This window comes from Podarcis bocagei (assembly GCF_964188305.1).
Source record: "Podarcis bocagei genome assembly, chromosome: 13".
In the NCBI taxonomy this organism is placed as follows: Eukaryota; Metazoa; Chordata; class Lepidosauria; order Squamata; family Lacertidae; genus Podarcis; species Podarcis bocagei.
The window spans coordinates 4,959,955-4,974,677 of NC_138138.1; the positions used below are offsets into that span (position 1 = coordinate 4,959,955).

The 14,723-nt window shown below is 45.8% G+C and overlaps 1 protein-coding gene across 3 annotated transcripts in view; it reads left to right on the forward strand.

The window, feature by feature from the left end:
- The window catches only part of RECK (reversion inducing cysteine rich protein with kazal motifs), a gene marked incomplete at its 5' end in the record, with an annotated part of 49,075 nt that extends 35,275 nt beyond the window's left edge, over nucleotides 1-13,800 (forward strand). For all 3 annotated transcript variants that reach the window (XM_081166183.1, XM_081166184.1, XM_081166185.1), the window contains 8 exons: nucleotides 1,360-1,548; nucleotides 2,008-2,127; nucleotides 2,540-2,711; nucleotides 3,277-3,472; nucleotides 5,258-5,468; nucleotides 7,178-7,251; nucleotides 7,962-8,117; nucleotides 11,174-13,800. In XM_081166183.1, the coding sequence (XP_081022309.1) occupies nucleotides 1,360-1,548; nucleotides 2,008-2,127; nucleotides 2,540-2,711; nucleotides 3,277-3,472; nucleotides 5,258-5,468; nucleotides 7,178-7,251; nucleotides 7,962-8,117; nucleotides 11,174-11,389 (1,334 nt within the window). In that variant the 3' untranslated portion in view covers nucleotides 11,390-13,800. The remainder of the gene's footprint in view (nucleotides 1-1,359; nucleotides 1,549-2,007; nucleotides 2,128-2,539; nucleotides 2,712-3,276; nucleotides 3,473-5,257; nucleotides 5,469-7,177; nucleotides 7,252-7,961; nucleotides 8,118-11,173) is intronic.
- Nucleotides 13,801-14,723: the final 923 nt, after the last annotated feature.

The following is a 14,723-nucleotide window of genomic DNA, read 5'->3' on the forward strand; positions in this document are numbered from 1 at the left end:
TTATTTATTCCATCTGTGGGAGGGGGCGGGTATCGCCACGCAATTGTAGTTCACCCAGCAGAGCTTTACTGCTACTGAAGGCAAACAAGCATAATGGTCACAAATCCAATACATTCACAATTGGCACTGTCCATAAGAAATCCAGTTGCAGCAGACTTAACTTATAAGTTTAAGCAAATAATTTATAATAAGACACTTAACACTTATATAGAACAACACACGAGAAGGAAAGAGACAGAAAAGAGTGAAACCCAGGCTGCTTCTGGCCTTGACAGAAAAGATAACAGGACCAGTTCAAGCCAGCTTCTCTGAAGGAATAACCCAAACATCATGAATTGTTTAAATAAAAAAAATGTCCAGTAGCACCTTAGAGCAGTGTTTCCCAACCTTTTTTGGGCAAAGGCACACTTGTTTGATGAAAAAAATCTCGAGGCACACCACCATTACAGCCCCGTGACGTCAGCGCGCAGCGTCACGCCGGGAGGGACGCACGAAAGTGTAAGTTTCAATTTTTGCCCCTCCCCCTTGCCGGGGAACCTCCAAGCTTTGGGGGTGGGGGGGGGAAGAGGCAGCAAAGCGAGGCAGGAAGGAGAGCGCGGCTTGGCTGGGTGAGCTTTGGCAGGGAATGAGAGCCGCGAGGTGGGCGCTGCGGACGGAGGCGCTGCCCGCCGAGCTCGCAGGCAGCCAGGCAGACAGCGAGAGCCCCGCGCTGGGCGTCCTCTCCTTGCCGCCGCTGCCTCGCCTCTCGCCGCCCGACTCGCCCGCCTCCCTCCAGGCAACATCTCGCGGCACACCAGGCAACATCTCACGGCACACTAGTGTGCCGCGGAACAGTGGTTGGGAAACACTGCCTTAGAGACCAACTAAGTTTGTTCTGGGTATCAGCTTTCGTGTGCATGCACACTGTTTCTTTCACACAGAGAAGCTTCCAGAAAGAACCCTCTTGAATTAATTAGAATAGGAAAGATCTCTACACATCAGATCAATACTTTCTGTACTAAGAAAGTGACAGATTTTTTGTTTAGAAATGTAACATAATAAAATAAAATAAACCTCCAGTGAAGCCTTTCCCATGTAAATGTGTTTAAGACTGAAGTGTTAGACTGAAAGGCTAACATTTGAACTTTATAGTAAATCCCAATGAATTCAGAGAGATTTACATGTATTGTCTTCATAAGCATGGTGGGCTTGAGGTGAGACATTGAAGGTCTTCTGTACCTTCAAATGTAAAGTAGTATGCTACACCTTTTCCCAAAATAATTTTTTACATGTGTAGTCTTTCTTGCTATGTAAAAGCCTTTAAATATTTCTGGAACATAATCTTCTGTAGTTCAGTAACACTTTGCCATCTTTGCACAGGCTGCAAGTTGGGCGAAGCTTCCGATTTTATTGTCCGCCAAGGCACCCTCATCCAGGTCCCGTCCTCTGCAGGAGATGTTGGTTGCTATAAGATCTGCACGTGTGGCCAGAGTGGGCTGCTGGAAAACTGCATGGAACTGCACTGTGTTGACCTCCAAAAATCATGCATTGTTGGAGGGGAAAGAAAAGGTATGTACTGTTGCAGATTATTAAGCTCTGAAAATTTCCTGTTCTCTGGTAGCATAAGGAAGGGCATTTGAGAGTGCAACTCCCAAACTGGCTCAGCCTCAGGAAGCAAAGTTTATGTTGGGATCTTCAGTGTCTTAGACTTGGTGGTTGTTAAAAGTTTTGTTCCTGCCCAGCTTCCCTAGGTAGGTGAAGTTATATACGTGAGGGAGAGCAAGGAGTCCAGAGTCAATGTGGGCCCCTTGGGGCCTTTCCCCCACCTTGCTTTTTCTGAGGAGGTGCAGGGTGACAGAGCAGTGGCAATAGTTCTCTTGCCTGCCACCTTTCGTCTTTCTCCGGCTATTCCTCTTTCCTCCCCCTGGGACCTTCCAGTTGGAGAGTTTTGCTCCCTGTAGGGTGCAGACTGTTGTTTCAGCTTTTCCCTGAAGCACCTCTTTATTAATGCATTTGTTTTATTTTAAGGCCACGGAAAACCTTTCAAAATAGGTTGCAATGTCTGTTCTTGTTTTGCTGGGAATCTGATCTGCTCCACTCGCCAGTGTCTAAATGAATACAACTCAGATGATGAGCATGACATTACAGGTAGGATGTGTGTGTGTGTGTGTGTGTGTGTGTGTGTGTGTGTGTGGTGCGTTTTATTTTCTGGCTGTACTTTGCCCAGATATTCCCTGTAGCAACTCTTTGAGGCTGCTATTGAAGACAGTTCAGTGGCTTGTCCAGTATTCAGAATCCAGCAGTTAAATGCAAAGCAAATCCCATAATTCTAATAATAAATGAATGTTCATATCTTCCTGTAACAGATTTAAAAAAGAAAAGCTGTGCGATTAAATTCTTTTATTTCAGTGGGCTTAAGTGTGATTAAACTCTGTGTTGGATCATGGCCGTTCAAATCAGGCTTGCTAGTCTGCGCTTTTGCTATAGGTATTAGGAGAACAGACCTCAGAATTCCAGCCTCTTTGGGAATCTTTCCTAACAAAAGCTTTAACTCTTTCAGGTCTGCCATGTAACTGTGCTGATCAGTTTGTCCCAGTGTGTGGACAGAACGGTCGTACCTATCCAAGCGTATGTATAGCACGTTGTGTTGGGCTTCAGGACAATCAGTTTGAATTTGGATCCTGCATCTCCAAGGATCCTTGCAACCCTAACCCCTGCCTTAAAAATCAGAGGTAAATATTTAAGAAAATCTGTAGCACTCTAGCTTGCTTATAAAAATTCAGTTGTGCCATAACATAATTTGGCTTACGTACAGACAAGGATGAATTCAAACTAGTCACCATATCAGTCAGTGGGTGGTCTGCTTAACTTGTACATCGATCATTTTCAAGAGGAGATTTCGATTTTGCCCATTTGTTTTTTCTTGCAGTTTCCTTCCTATTGTGTTATTTTTTGTAAGTAATTGGTTGCCGTAGATTTGCTATTGGGAGAGTCGTGAGAGGTCCCACCTCAGAGAATGTGATCTTTCATCCCGTTTTCCTGCACCCTGGAAGTGAAGCATGCAACTACATATGCAGTGCCCTTCTGTCTACAAGAACAACATAAATTCTTAGGTTTATAGAGGGCTGGAATTCTTTTTGTGTTTGTAATGCAACTGGGTACTTAAATATTTTTGGCACATTACTTTTCTGCCACTCTTTTGGGGCCAGCGTTAACCTCTGCTTTTTCCAAAATTATCTCAATATGTTGTTGTTTTTTGAAAAATAACAAATAACATGTAAATATTATTTAATCCAGATGTATACCGAAGCCACAGGTTTGCTTAACGAGTTTTGAGAAGTTTGGATGTAACCAGTACGAATGTGTGCCCAGACAATTCAGTTGTGGTGACCAGTTGCGAGATCCTGTTTGTGATACAGACAATATAGAATATAGCAGTCCATGTGTTCTACACCAAAAAGGGAAAAGTGTATCATACAAAGGTCCATGTCAGGTATGGAATAATCTTTCACATTACTTAAATATGGTTTTTATTGTTCCACTGTTAAGGTGGACCCAACCAAACTTGTTCCTCTCTGGGTCATTTTTCCTGCTTTGTGCTTCCTCTGTGTTATATTTAACCAGGTGAGAGAATTTGAATGCACCATATATTTTATTAAAAAGGCATTTATTTGCACTGTGCCACCTGAGCTTAAACTGCTAGTCACTATGGATAATGGCACAGTCCTTCTGGGGCTTTGAGGTGTCAAATTACTGATTTGGAACTTCTGTTACTCCTCAAACTCCATCTTAATTTTGATATTTATAGTACTACTATAATGGTAGAAACCAAAGTATTGGGAGTATTAATACCACCTAATATCTGTTAGTTGGTTATACAATTTCAGACTGGGTCAGGTGTTTGAATCCACCTCCATAAAAATGTTTCTCAGACGTGCAGAAGTGCATGTTAAAGACTAAACTAACTTTCAGCCTTCTTGCAAGTTTTATACATGTAAGGAGTATTCTATTTAGGGGAGTGTTCATTCATTTGATTCTCCACCTGTACTCAAATAGTATAGCTGAGCATCATCTTGGGCATTTTGTCTGCTTTCTCTCCGTGGCTTTTAAAATTATTACTGTTGAGCCAACATGTAGCCATGTCAAACAGCCCATTGGGGCTCCCTGTCAAAAACATAGGTATTTTTATGATGTCCTGGGGATTGTAACAGATCATACTAGCTAGGAAAAAGATACCGTATTTTTTGCTCTATAAGACTCACTTTTTCCCTCCTAAAAAGTAAGGGGAAATGTGTGTGTGTCTTATGGAGCGAATGCAGGCTGCGCAGCTATCCCAGAAGCCAGAACAGCAAGAGGGATTGCTGCTTTCATTGCGCTGCGATCCCTCTTGTTGTTCTGGCTTCTGAGATTCAGAATATTTTTTTTCTTGTTTTCCTCCTCCAAAAACTAGGTGCGTCTTGTGGTCTGGTGCGTCTTATAGAGCGAAAAATACGGTAGTTTGCAGTCTACAGTTGAAAGCAATTCAGCACAGTATTGTAGGAAGGTTCTTCAGCTTTCCTTTGTTTCTGGCATCCTTCACTATTTTAAATTCAGTCAGAGCTTTTTTCCACAATTCTTTTAAAGTTGAACTACTGTGACCTGCAGGCATTCACAAAGCCTAAAGAAGGGTCAATGGCAGCGTAAAACAATGATTTTACTAATGAAGTCCATAGCTTTTCACTTTCTCAATAGGCTTAGAGAAGTTTTCACAGAACTGCTTTTTTCTTCCCTGAAGTGGCTTATTCAAGTCACTTCCCCCAGTATCAACAGTTTCAGGCCCCACAATAGGCAGGGAACAATTGATGGTACTGCCACTGGGAGGTGCCTGGAAATGCCCTCCCTGAGATACAGCTGTTTCTCTAACTTTTAGGAAGAACTTTAAAACATTCCTGTTCCCCCAGGCATTTGCTGGCTGAAAGATACAATTTCTGGCAACCTTGACATTGTTAACTGTGAGGGCATGTGACTGCTTTAGGCATTTTCAAATGTTCATGTTTTTAGATGTTTCAAATAGATGTTCATTTTATTTTTAATAGTATTGATTTATCACTTTGGCATTTGCTAGCTTAGGTTATTTTGGGAGAAAGGTGGAACAGAACTTTAATATATTTTTATCCAGTTTCTGGTAATTGTATACAGATAGTTTGCTGAGTAGTTTCAGAGATTACATTATGCATTTAATTTGCTATGAACTGTAGATCTATACTGTTTCCATTTTCCGCTTTGTTCCATTTTCCAGTCATTTTGCAAATCAGTTGATTTGGTATGTGGCCATAATGGTGAAACCTACAACAATGTGTGCGCTGCGTATTCTGATCGTGTGGCTATAGACTACAAGGGACCTTGTCAAGCTGTAGGAGTCCTTTCTGACTACAGTTATCAAGGAGAATGTGCTTCTGTTACATGTCCTCGTCTTGCAGCAACTGGATACAAGTCAGTAACCCCACCAGGTCAGAAAACGGATATTGCTATTCTGAAAGGCAGCCATAGAAAAGTAGTGGAATGGGACCTATTAGAAGGAGCATAGTTTTGGATGCCTTGCTTACCTGTATTAGATTTCCTGATAGACAGTCTAGTGGGAGCAGCTCTTGGGTGAACCCATAATCATACGTTTTCTGTTTTCACCTTGGGGAGGTATGTGCACAGAGTGGCCTGCTCTCCAGTGCAGTCTTTCTCCTCTCTTCTGTGTCAGAAAAGCAATCTGACAAATCCGGAGATAGTTCTCACATTGCTGTGTAAATCTGAGGATTCAAGAGCAGTTCAGCACAAGGCATGTACAGAAAGGTGCCCATCCTGCAAACCAACACCATACAAATTTGCCCTGTGTAAAACTGATGTGCACTCAAGCCTTGGCTTGTGCTTGAGTTACAAATGTTTAGAACAGAAGTAGTCGTAGAATCCATGAACTGTTCATTTTCATTCTTCTTTCAACATATTTTTAACTTACTAGAATCTGCTGCCATAAGACATGTTTATAGGCATTAGCTTATATGGTATATAAGCTTAGAGAATTAGACCTGCTAAGGAACTATGGGACACGGGTGGCACTGTGGTCTAAACCACTGAGCCTCTTGGGCTTGAGATCAGAAGGTCGGCGGTTTGAATCCCCGCGACGGGGTGAGCTCCCGTTGCTCGGTCCCTGCTCCTGCCCACCTAGCAGTTCGAAAGCATGTCAAAGTGCAAGTAGATAAATAGGTACCACTCCGGCGGGAAGGTAAACGGTGTTTCCATGCACTGCTCTGGTTCGCCAGAAGTGGCTTAGTCATGCTGGCCACATGACCCCGGAAGCTGTACACTGGCTTCCTTGGCCAATAAAGCGAGATGAGCGCCACAACCCCAGAGTCGGCCATGACTGGACCTAATGGTCAGGGGTCCCTTTACCTTTAAGGAACTATGAGAGAATTGTAGAGTTGGGTCCCCAAGGGCCATCCAGTCCAACCCCCTGAAATGCAGGAATCGCAGCTGAAGAATCCGAGACAGATGGTCATCCAACATCCATTTAAAAAATTCCAATGAAGGAGAGTCCATCGCCTTCTGAGGGGGTCCGTTCCACTATCAAACAGCCCTTACTGTTAGAATGGTCTTTCTTTTTTATCTTTTAAAAAAATGCATATTTATTATTATTATTATTAATTACGTTATTGGGTTTTTTTAACAGTAACATGATAAATACATCCAAGAAAACAAAGCAAAACTTGGTCGGAATATTCTTTCTAATATTTAGTTGGAATCTCCTTTCTTGTAATTTGAATCCCTTAGCTTCTTCTTTCTTCTTCTGGCTCTGTCTCCCATGTGACAGCCTTTCAGATATTTGAAGGCGCTATCATGCCACCTCTCACTCTTCTCTCCTCCACCGTTCCTCATAAGGCTTGCTTCCCAGACACTTTATCCCCTTGGTCACTCTCCTCTGCCTGCACACATTCCAGCTTGATGACATGTATGCAGCTGTGTCCATGAAAGGGCTGTTGCCTTCACGTTTTACATCTGGTTGATCACTGTGTGAAGCAGGAAGTTGGAGAGATGGGCCTTCAGTATCCCCCACCAGGATCCTTACAGTCCTCTGGCATTTATAGAGAACTCAAGATGAACCCATAAGCTGCACATTCCTTTCACAAGTCACTCTACTCTGTCTCTCTCTGGGGGTCTGCTTGTTACGCAGGAGCTTGCTGTTCTTTGTATGCTGCAATACTCAGGGTCTTGTATGATAAAGAAAAGCTGGATACCTTCGCCAAGGTAAGTACCTCAAGTTTTCTTATGACAACTTTATAGTTTCATACAGGGCTTTTTTTTCAGCCAGAAACTCTCAGGTGAGCTCCACTGCCATTCTAAGAGAATGAAGGAAACCTTCATAGTGAGTTCTGGCACCTCTTTTTCTTGAAAAATGGCACTGGTATTATGGCTGTAGTCCAGCACCCAGTTCTGTCTGAAAAGGCATTCAATGTAATTTACAACTGCAATTGAAATGGGGTGAGTTCAAACAAGGCTTTACTAGTGGATGCTATGATCTTAGTCATAAATAAAAAAGGGACGCTCTTGCATGTGCACTGTGCAGCCTATATCTGCAATGGGGGTGGATATTGAAGGCTACCTGCCAAGTGATTGCCTCCCATAGTGTGTTTATAACCACTTGGTATGCCAGACACCCAACATTCTTGTAGTGAAAATGAGGACTTTTCCCAGTCCCCAGATCACCAGATTTGTTTATATATTATTGAGTGTGGAGTTGGCAGAAACGTGTACTTTCTGTAATGGATGAAAAGTTAGTAGAATTAGGAAAAACGATGCCTTTTGCATCTGAAAAGATATTTGTACTCACTTGGCAAATCTCTATTGATGGGAAATGCATCTTTTTCCCTAATGATACCAGCTTATTATCTCTCTAGCAGATGAACACAATTTTGTAAAATGTCATTAATGGTACAGAAATTTCATTCTTCTTCCAGGTAAACAAAGAAAGGCCAATCACTGTACTTGAAATACTTCAAAAGATCCGCCTCCATGTGTCTGTGCCACAGTGTGATGTTTTTGGATACTTCAGCATAGAATCTGAAATCGTGATCCTCATCACACCTGTTGATCAAAACCCTAAGCCTCTTCAGGTATAATTCACCATGGGGGGCGGAGGATTGCATGGGGCTTTATCTATCTTGTTAGGCATAAATGTTAATAATGAAACGCTGCAAATATATAAGAACAAAACAGCTTAGAGCTCCAACCAATTGCTCCAATGAGTTAATTAGACTCCTGTGGAGACCATGCACCAGAGCAACTCTGTCTCACACCTGCTTCCTAAAGCTGAAACTGGGCAGATGCCCGTGGAGCTAACTACCGTATTTTTCGCACTATAGGACGCACTTTTTCCCCTCCAAAAATGAAGGGGAAATGTGTGTGCGTCCTATGGTGCGAATGCAGGCTTTTGCTGAAGCCTGGAGAGCGAGAGGGGTCCGTGCGCACCGACCCCTCTCGCTCTCCAGGCTTCAGGAAGCTATCCCAAGTCTTGCAAGCCCGGCGGGATGTACCGCGGGCTCGCAAGGCTTGCGGGCAGCAGCCTGCACCCAAAAGCTGGGGACAGCGGGGAGGCACAGAGCCGCCACCCCGCTATTCCCCGACCTGATCTGGAGGCTGGCGGGGGGAGAAGCAAGCCTGCTTCTCCCCCCCACCAGCCCCACAACCTCCAGATCAGGTCGTGGAAAAGCGGGATGGCGGCGCTCCGCTATCCCGCTTTTCCCCGACCTGATCGGGAGGCTGGCGGGGGGAGAAGCAAGCCTGCTTCTCCCCCCCCCACATCCCCACAACCTCCAGATCAGGTCGGGGAAAAGCGGGATGGCGGCGCTCCGCTATCCCGCTTTCCCCCGACCTGATCGGGAGGCTGGGGGAGGGAGAAGCAAGCCTGCTTCTCCCCCCCACCAGCCCCACAACCTCCAGATCAGGTCGTGGAAAAGCGGGATGGCGGCGCTCCGCTATCCCGCTTTCCCCCGACCTGATCGGGAGGCTGGGGGAGGGAGAAGCAAGCCTGCTTCTCCCCCCCACCAGCCCCACAACCTCCAGATCAGGTCGTGGAAAAGCGGGATGGCGGCGCTCCGCTATCCCGCTTTTCCCCGACCTGATCGGGAGGCTGGGGGAGGGAGAAGCAAGCCTGCTTCTCCCCCCCACCAGCCCCACAACCTCCAGATCAGGTCGTGGAAAAGCGGGATGGCGGCGCTCCGCTATCCCGCTTTTCCCCGACCTGATCGGGAGGCTGGGGGAGGGAGAAGCAAGCCTGCTTCTCCCCCCCACCAGCCCCACAACCTCCAGATCAGGTCGTGGAAAAGCGGGATGGCGGCGCTCCGCTATCCCGCTTTTCCCCGACCTGATCGGGAGGCTGGGGGAGGGAGAAGCAAGCCTGCTTCTCCCCCCCACCAGCCCCACAACCTCCAGATCAGGTCGTGGAAAAGCGGGATGGCGGCGCTCCGCTATCCCGCTTTTCCCCGACCTGATCGGGAGGCTGGGGGAGGGAGAAGCAAGCCTGCTTCTCCCCCCCCCCACATCCCCACAACCTCCAGATCAGGTCGGGGGAAAGCGGGATGGCGGCGCTCCGCTATCCCGCTTTTCCCCGACCTGATCGGGAGGCTGGGGGAGGGAGAAGCAAGCCTGCTTCTCCCCCCCCCCACATCCCCACAACCTCCAGATCAGGTCGGGGGAAAGCGGGATGGCGGCGCTCCGCTATCCCGCTTTTCCCCGACCTGATCGGGAGGCTGGGGGAGGGAGAAGCAAGCCTGCTTCTCCCCCCCCCCACCATCCCCACAACCTCCCGGCTTCAGGAGAGCCCCACCGCCAGCCCCACAAGCTCGGGGGACAGCGGGAGAGGCGCAGCGCGCCATCCCGCTGTCTCCCGACATGGTTTGGAGGCTGGCGGAAGGCTTCCTCCTCCCCCAGCCCCGCAAGTTCCCAGAGCGATGCCAAAGCATGGCTCTGGGTCCCGTTCTGGGGGTGGGGGAAGCTCGGGCTTCCCCGCCCCAGCCCCGCGCCTGGCGGGGGGGGGGATAAATTTTTTTTGCCTTTATTTCCCCCCCCCCCAATCTAGGTGCGTCCTATGGACCGGTGCGTCCAATAGTCCGAAAAATACGGTACTAATCAAAAGACTGGGAGACCACCATCATTGACTGCCCATCATTGACTGGAACAGAATCTGGGTCCTAGAGAGAGTTCTGGTATGAAACCATATCCATTCCATCAGAATCTGGGCTAGGATCAAGAAATCCACTTTTTCCAATGTCTGTATTGAGGATCACAGAATCAGAAAATTGTAGAGTTGGAAGGGACCCCAAGGGTCATCTTGTCCAACCCCATGAAATGCAGGAATCTCAACTAAAGTATCCATGACTGATGGCCATCCAACCTCTGCTTAGAAACCTCCAAGGAAGGAGAGTCCATTACCTCCCAGTGGAGTCCATTCCACTGTCAAACAGCTCATACTGTCAGAAGGAATCTTCTTTCTTGTAACATGAAGCCACTGGCCTGAGTCCTCCCCTCCAAAGCAGGAGAAAACAAGCCTGTTCCCTTTTCCATGTGGCAGCCCTTGAGGTATTTGAGGATGGCTGTCATGTCTCCTCTCAGTCTCCTCTTTTTCAGGCTAAACATACCCACTCCTTCAGCCGTTCCTCACCAGGCTTGGTGCAGGTGCAGAATCCCAGTTCTTTTTAGTAAGAAATGAATAAAACTCAGAGTGCCTCTGGTCTAAGAAACAAACAAACTGGTTTTATGGTTTCTATAGCTAGCAAATTGTGAACCACTTTTATGACTAGCTGATGCTTATCGGGATTGCAGCAGATATGTTCTGAGGTTGTCTTGCAAACTCCAAAGTATATGCTCAAGAAACTGACTTCTATACCCAGTCTTCTGTCAGTAATTTATCCTGGGGTACCTAACGTGGTACTCTGCAGATGTTGTTGGACTCCAACTCCCATCAGCCCCAGCCAGCATGACCACGGGTCGCAGCTGATGGGAGTTCTGGCCCAACAACGCCTGGAGGGCACCATGTTCTCTACACCTGGACCAGAGCATTTAAGGATGCCATCTGAAATTGGGGGAGAGGGGATAGGTTAAGAGGGGAAATGCTATTGGATGTTTTATGTAGTAGAAAGATACTTTGGAAGCTCACTCTTCTTTTCCCTAGATTGAAGCCTGCAATAAAGAAGCAGAAAAGATAGAATCGCTGATCAACTCTGACAGCCCTGCTCTAGCATCCCATGTGCCACTTTCAGCACTTATCGCGGCCCAGGCGGAAGTTTCACGCAAGATGTCTTCTTCTTGCAGCCTGGTTATGCAAGCACAGTGTACTTTCTTCTGGAGCCTTGTGCTCACTTTCACAGTCACAATATTTAATACGTAGTGGCAAGTGAGGTTTGTAATTTGATTTGCGAAAGACATTCAGAACTTAACGGTGTATTAATAATGTAACATTAATAATGTTTCCGAGAGGAAACTATATGACCAAAGTGATTACTCCACCCAGCACCAGCAATAATGTACAATTTACCTGGGAGACCGATTTCCCCTGCCCTGAGTTGAAGGCTCTGTCTCTGGTGTGCACATTCGTTTCTTTTGATCCTCTTGTCATTTTTGGTCAAACAGTTTTGGAGAATTTTGCAATGCTTCAAAAATCAGGAAAATGTGTTGAGTGAACATGGTAGCAAGACAAAAGAAATGACTGACTGGACAGTTAAAGTGCTAGCATACCGCTTTCAACTATATGGAAGAAAAAACATCCTCTGTCTCAAGCCTTAAGCTGAAGTCCAGCACTCGAGCCAGTGCTATGCACAGTTATTTGGAAGTAAGTCACACTAAGTTGCATGGTGCTTACAATGCGGTACAAGTCAGGTTTCACATTTAGGAGCCTTGCCTTACCCTTGCATTTGTTAAAACAGGGATAGGGAACCTATGGCCCTCCAGAATTTGTCAAACTACATTTCCTGTCATCCCTGGCCATTGACCATTGCTGGCTGGGGTTGATGGAAGTCGGTATCAACAACATGTATAAGAAGATGGTGAGCAGAACTATCACTGCAGTGGAAACAGAGGTTTTTCACTTCCTGTGACTTCCTGTTCCTTTTGAGTGGAGGAGGCCAGCTAGTGACTGGGGAGGCTTGGCCTCAGCGGACTGCAGCCTTCCCACACTAGCTAGCCTCCTATCTTTGGAGGGGTGGAAAACAAGACAAAATAGGTCTCATGCAGCATACAGGGCTATGCATTCCTCCCTATATCAAAACTTGGATGAAAGTGTGCACTTTTATCTATGCAGGGGTGGCTTGGGAGCACATGTCCCTGCCAATGTTCCTCCACAGCCACATAGATAAACTAAACACACAAAGCAGCACCCTAAGCTTACTTAAGGGCCTGCTAGATTGGTCTCTTGCTCTGTCCAGTCCGCAGGGACAGAACACCTGTTGTGAAGGCAAAGTAACTGTTGGAAGATATTTTGATTTCCATGTAAGAGGAAATCGTTATGCAAGTTCCCCCCCCAACCAAAACTTTGCAATAATTTTATACAATATTTGTCTATTACTAAGAGGAGGGGTGGCTAACTACCAACCCTGGGGGGGGGGTGCAGTCCCCAAGCAAATTTATCTGTGCTCCCCAACACCCTACCAATTATGCTGGCGGCAAAAGCCAGGAAGCGGGGTGTGGGGATAATGCAGAGATGGAGCTGGGGTGGGCAGAGGTTTAAACTTCCCCAACTGGCCCTGATGTGGAAGATCACCCCTCCCCAGTCAACAGATCAATAAGTTGATGAGTGAGGAGCAGGGAATAGCCCTTCCCTGTCAGCTGGTCTACACGGATCAGCCAAGGAGAAGGGAGGATCTCTGCGTATGCATGTTTGTGTGCGCATGTGTGAGTGTAGGGTGGCCACACCCACTATTGCCATGCAGCCCCGGGTGGGTTGGCCAGAAGTGAATGTGACCCTCAAGCCAAAAAAGATTAGCAACCCCTGACTTAGAGGTATATCATTCAGAATATTTTAAAACATAAATTTCTAAGTGAAACAAATTGCTGCTACTTAACTTACCAAAAAAATGAACTGAATAGCTCAACTGTAAATACATTCTATATTTTATTATGAAGAATATAGCCATGAGCCTAATTCTGCAAAGAGTAGCATGTTTGTGTAAAATTCTACATGCAAAGAAGGGTTTTGCAGTGTGCCCCTCCCGCAATGTCAATCATGTTTTAAGCTAGCATCTTTCTTACATAAAAAATGTATGCAATATACAGATGCAAATGCAGTATTCTCTTGACCTTTTTTATAGAAGCAAAGTTATGAAGAATTCAAGCTATTTATATGTCATTCTAAATATTACAGTATTTGCATACTATCTAAATTTACACTTTAGTGTGTTCATATTTTATACAAAGTATGTTTTAATTCTTGGGGCTCAATCAGTGGGAAGATCTCCGGTAGAAGCCTATTTGAAGTAAATCTGAGCTCTTGCACAGCTCCTATTCACTTCAGGAGGACATTCCCAGGAGACCCACCTGCTGGCTTGTGCCCTGTTCTTGTGCACCTGAACTTTATCTACATGAAGTATTTTGTATCAGTATTATGATAGCCAACTTTTGAAGGGTATACAGGTTGCATCGTCTTTGCCAAATTATTGAACTTTAAAAGGAGGAACTGAAAATTAATTTCAACGTTTCTGTGTCGTCAAATGTCGTGGCAAGTGTTTTGTATTCTTACAAAAAGGAAAAAAGTCTTTGCAATGCAATATGAAAACCTTTATTTTAATAAAAATATTTTTTATTTTCTCACGTGTCCTTTAAAAATATGGCAACTTCATAAAAGGTATAAAATGGCATACTTGAATATTGGAGCTTTCATTTCTATAAAAAAATAGGCAGCTGTTGGATAACCAGCATCTTCTCTTATGCTGCTGGAGGAGACCCAAAGGGGGGAAAGGACCATCACGTATTATTCTGCATCAATGCAACAGCACCCCAGTCCACTATGTGAGATGGGCTGTTTCACCAAATAGGGACTAGTGCTAAAGTGAGCATAGTACTAAAGGAAAAATCTATTATGCGCATTCGCTCTTAAACGGTGTGCTCTGAACTGCATTCCTACTGCTATGGGTTGGCTGGTTTCACCTTTTACATGGAAGGGGGAAACAGTATTGTAGAAAATCTGGTGAGTAAAGGAGGTGTGGAATGGCAAGGCCTCAGAAAAGAGCTATTACCTTAGACATGCAGCCTAGGGAAACTTGGACCCTGTAACTTTAATACATGTGTTAAGAGAAATTTCAGCAGATGCTGTTTCTCATGTTTACTTGTTGCCCCTTCAAATCATAGAATCATAGAATCATAGAGTTGGAATAGACCACAAGGGCCATCGAGTCCAACCCCCTGCCAAGCAGGAAACACCATCAGAGCACTCCTGACATATGGTTGTCAAGCCTCTGCTTAAAGACCTCCAAAGAAGGAGACTCCACCACACTCCTTGGCAGCAAATTCCACTGTCGAACAGCTCTTACTGTCAGGAAGTTCTTCCTAATGTTTAGGCAGTGGCGTAGCGTGGGGGGTGCAGGGGGGGCCGGCCGCACCGGGCGCAACATCGGGGGGGGGGGCGCTCGCACTCGCAGCTCTCTAGTGGAAGAGACTCGAGTGCTAAAATCCACGGGTTAGGGGGCGCAAATTACTTGCCTTGCCCCGGGTGCTGACAACCCACGCTACGC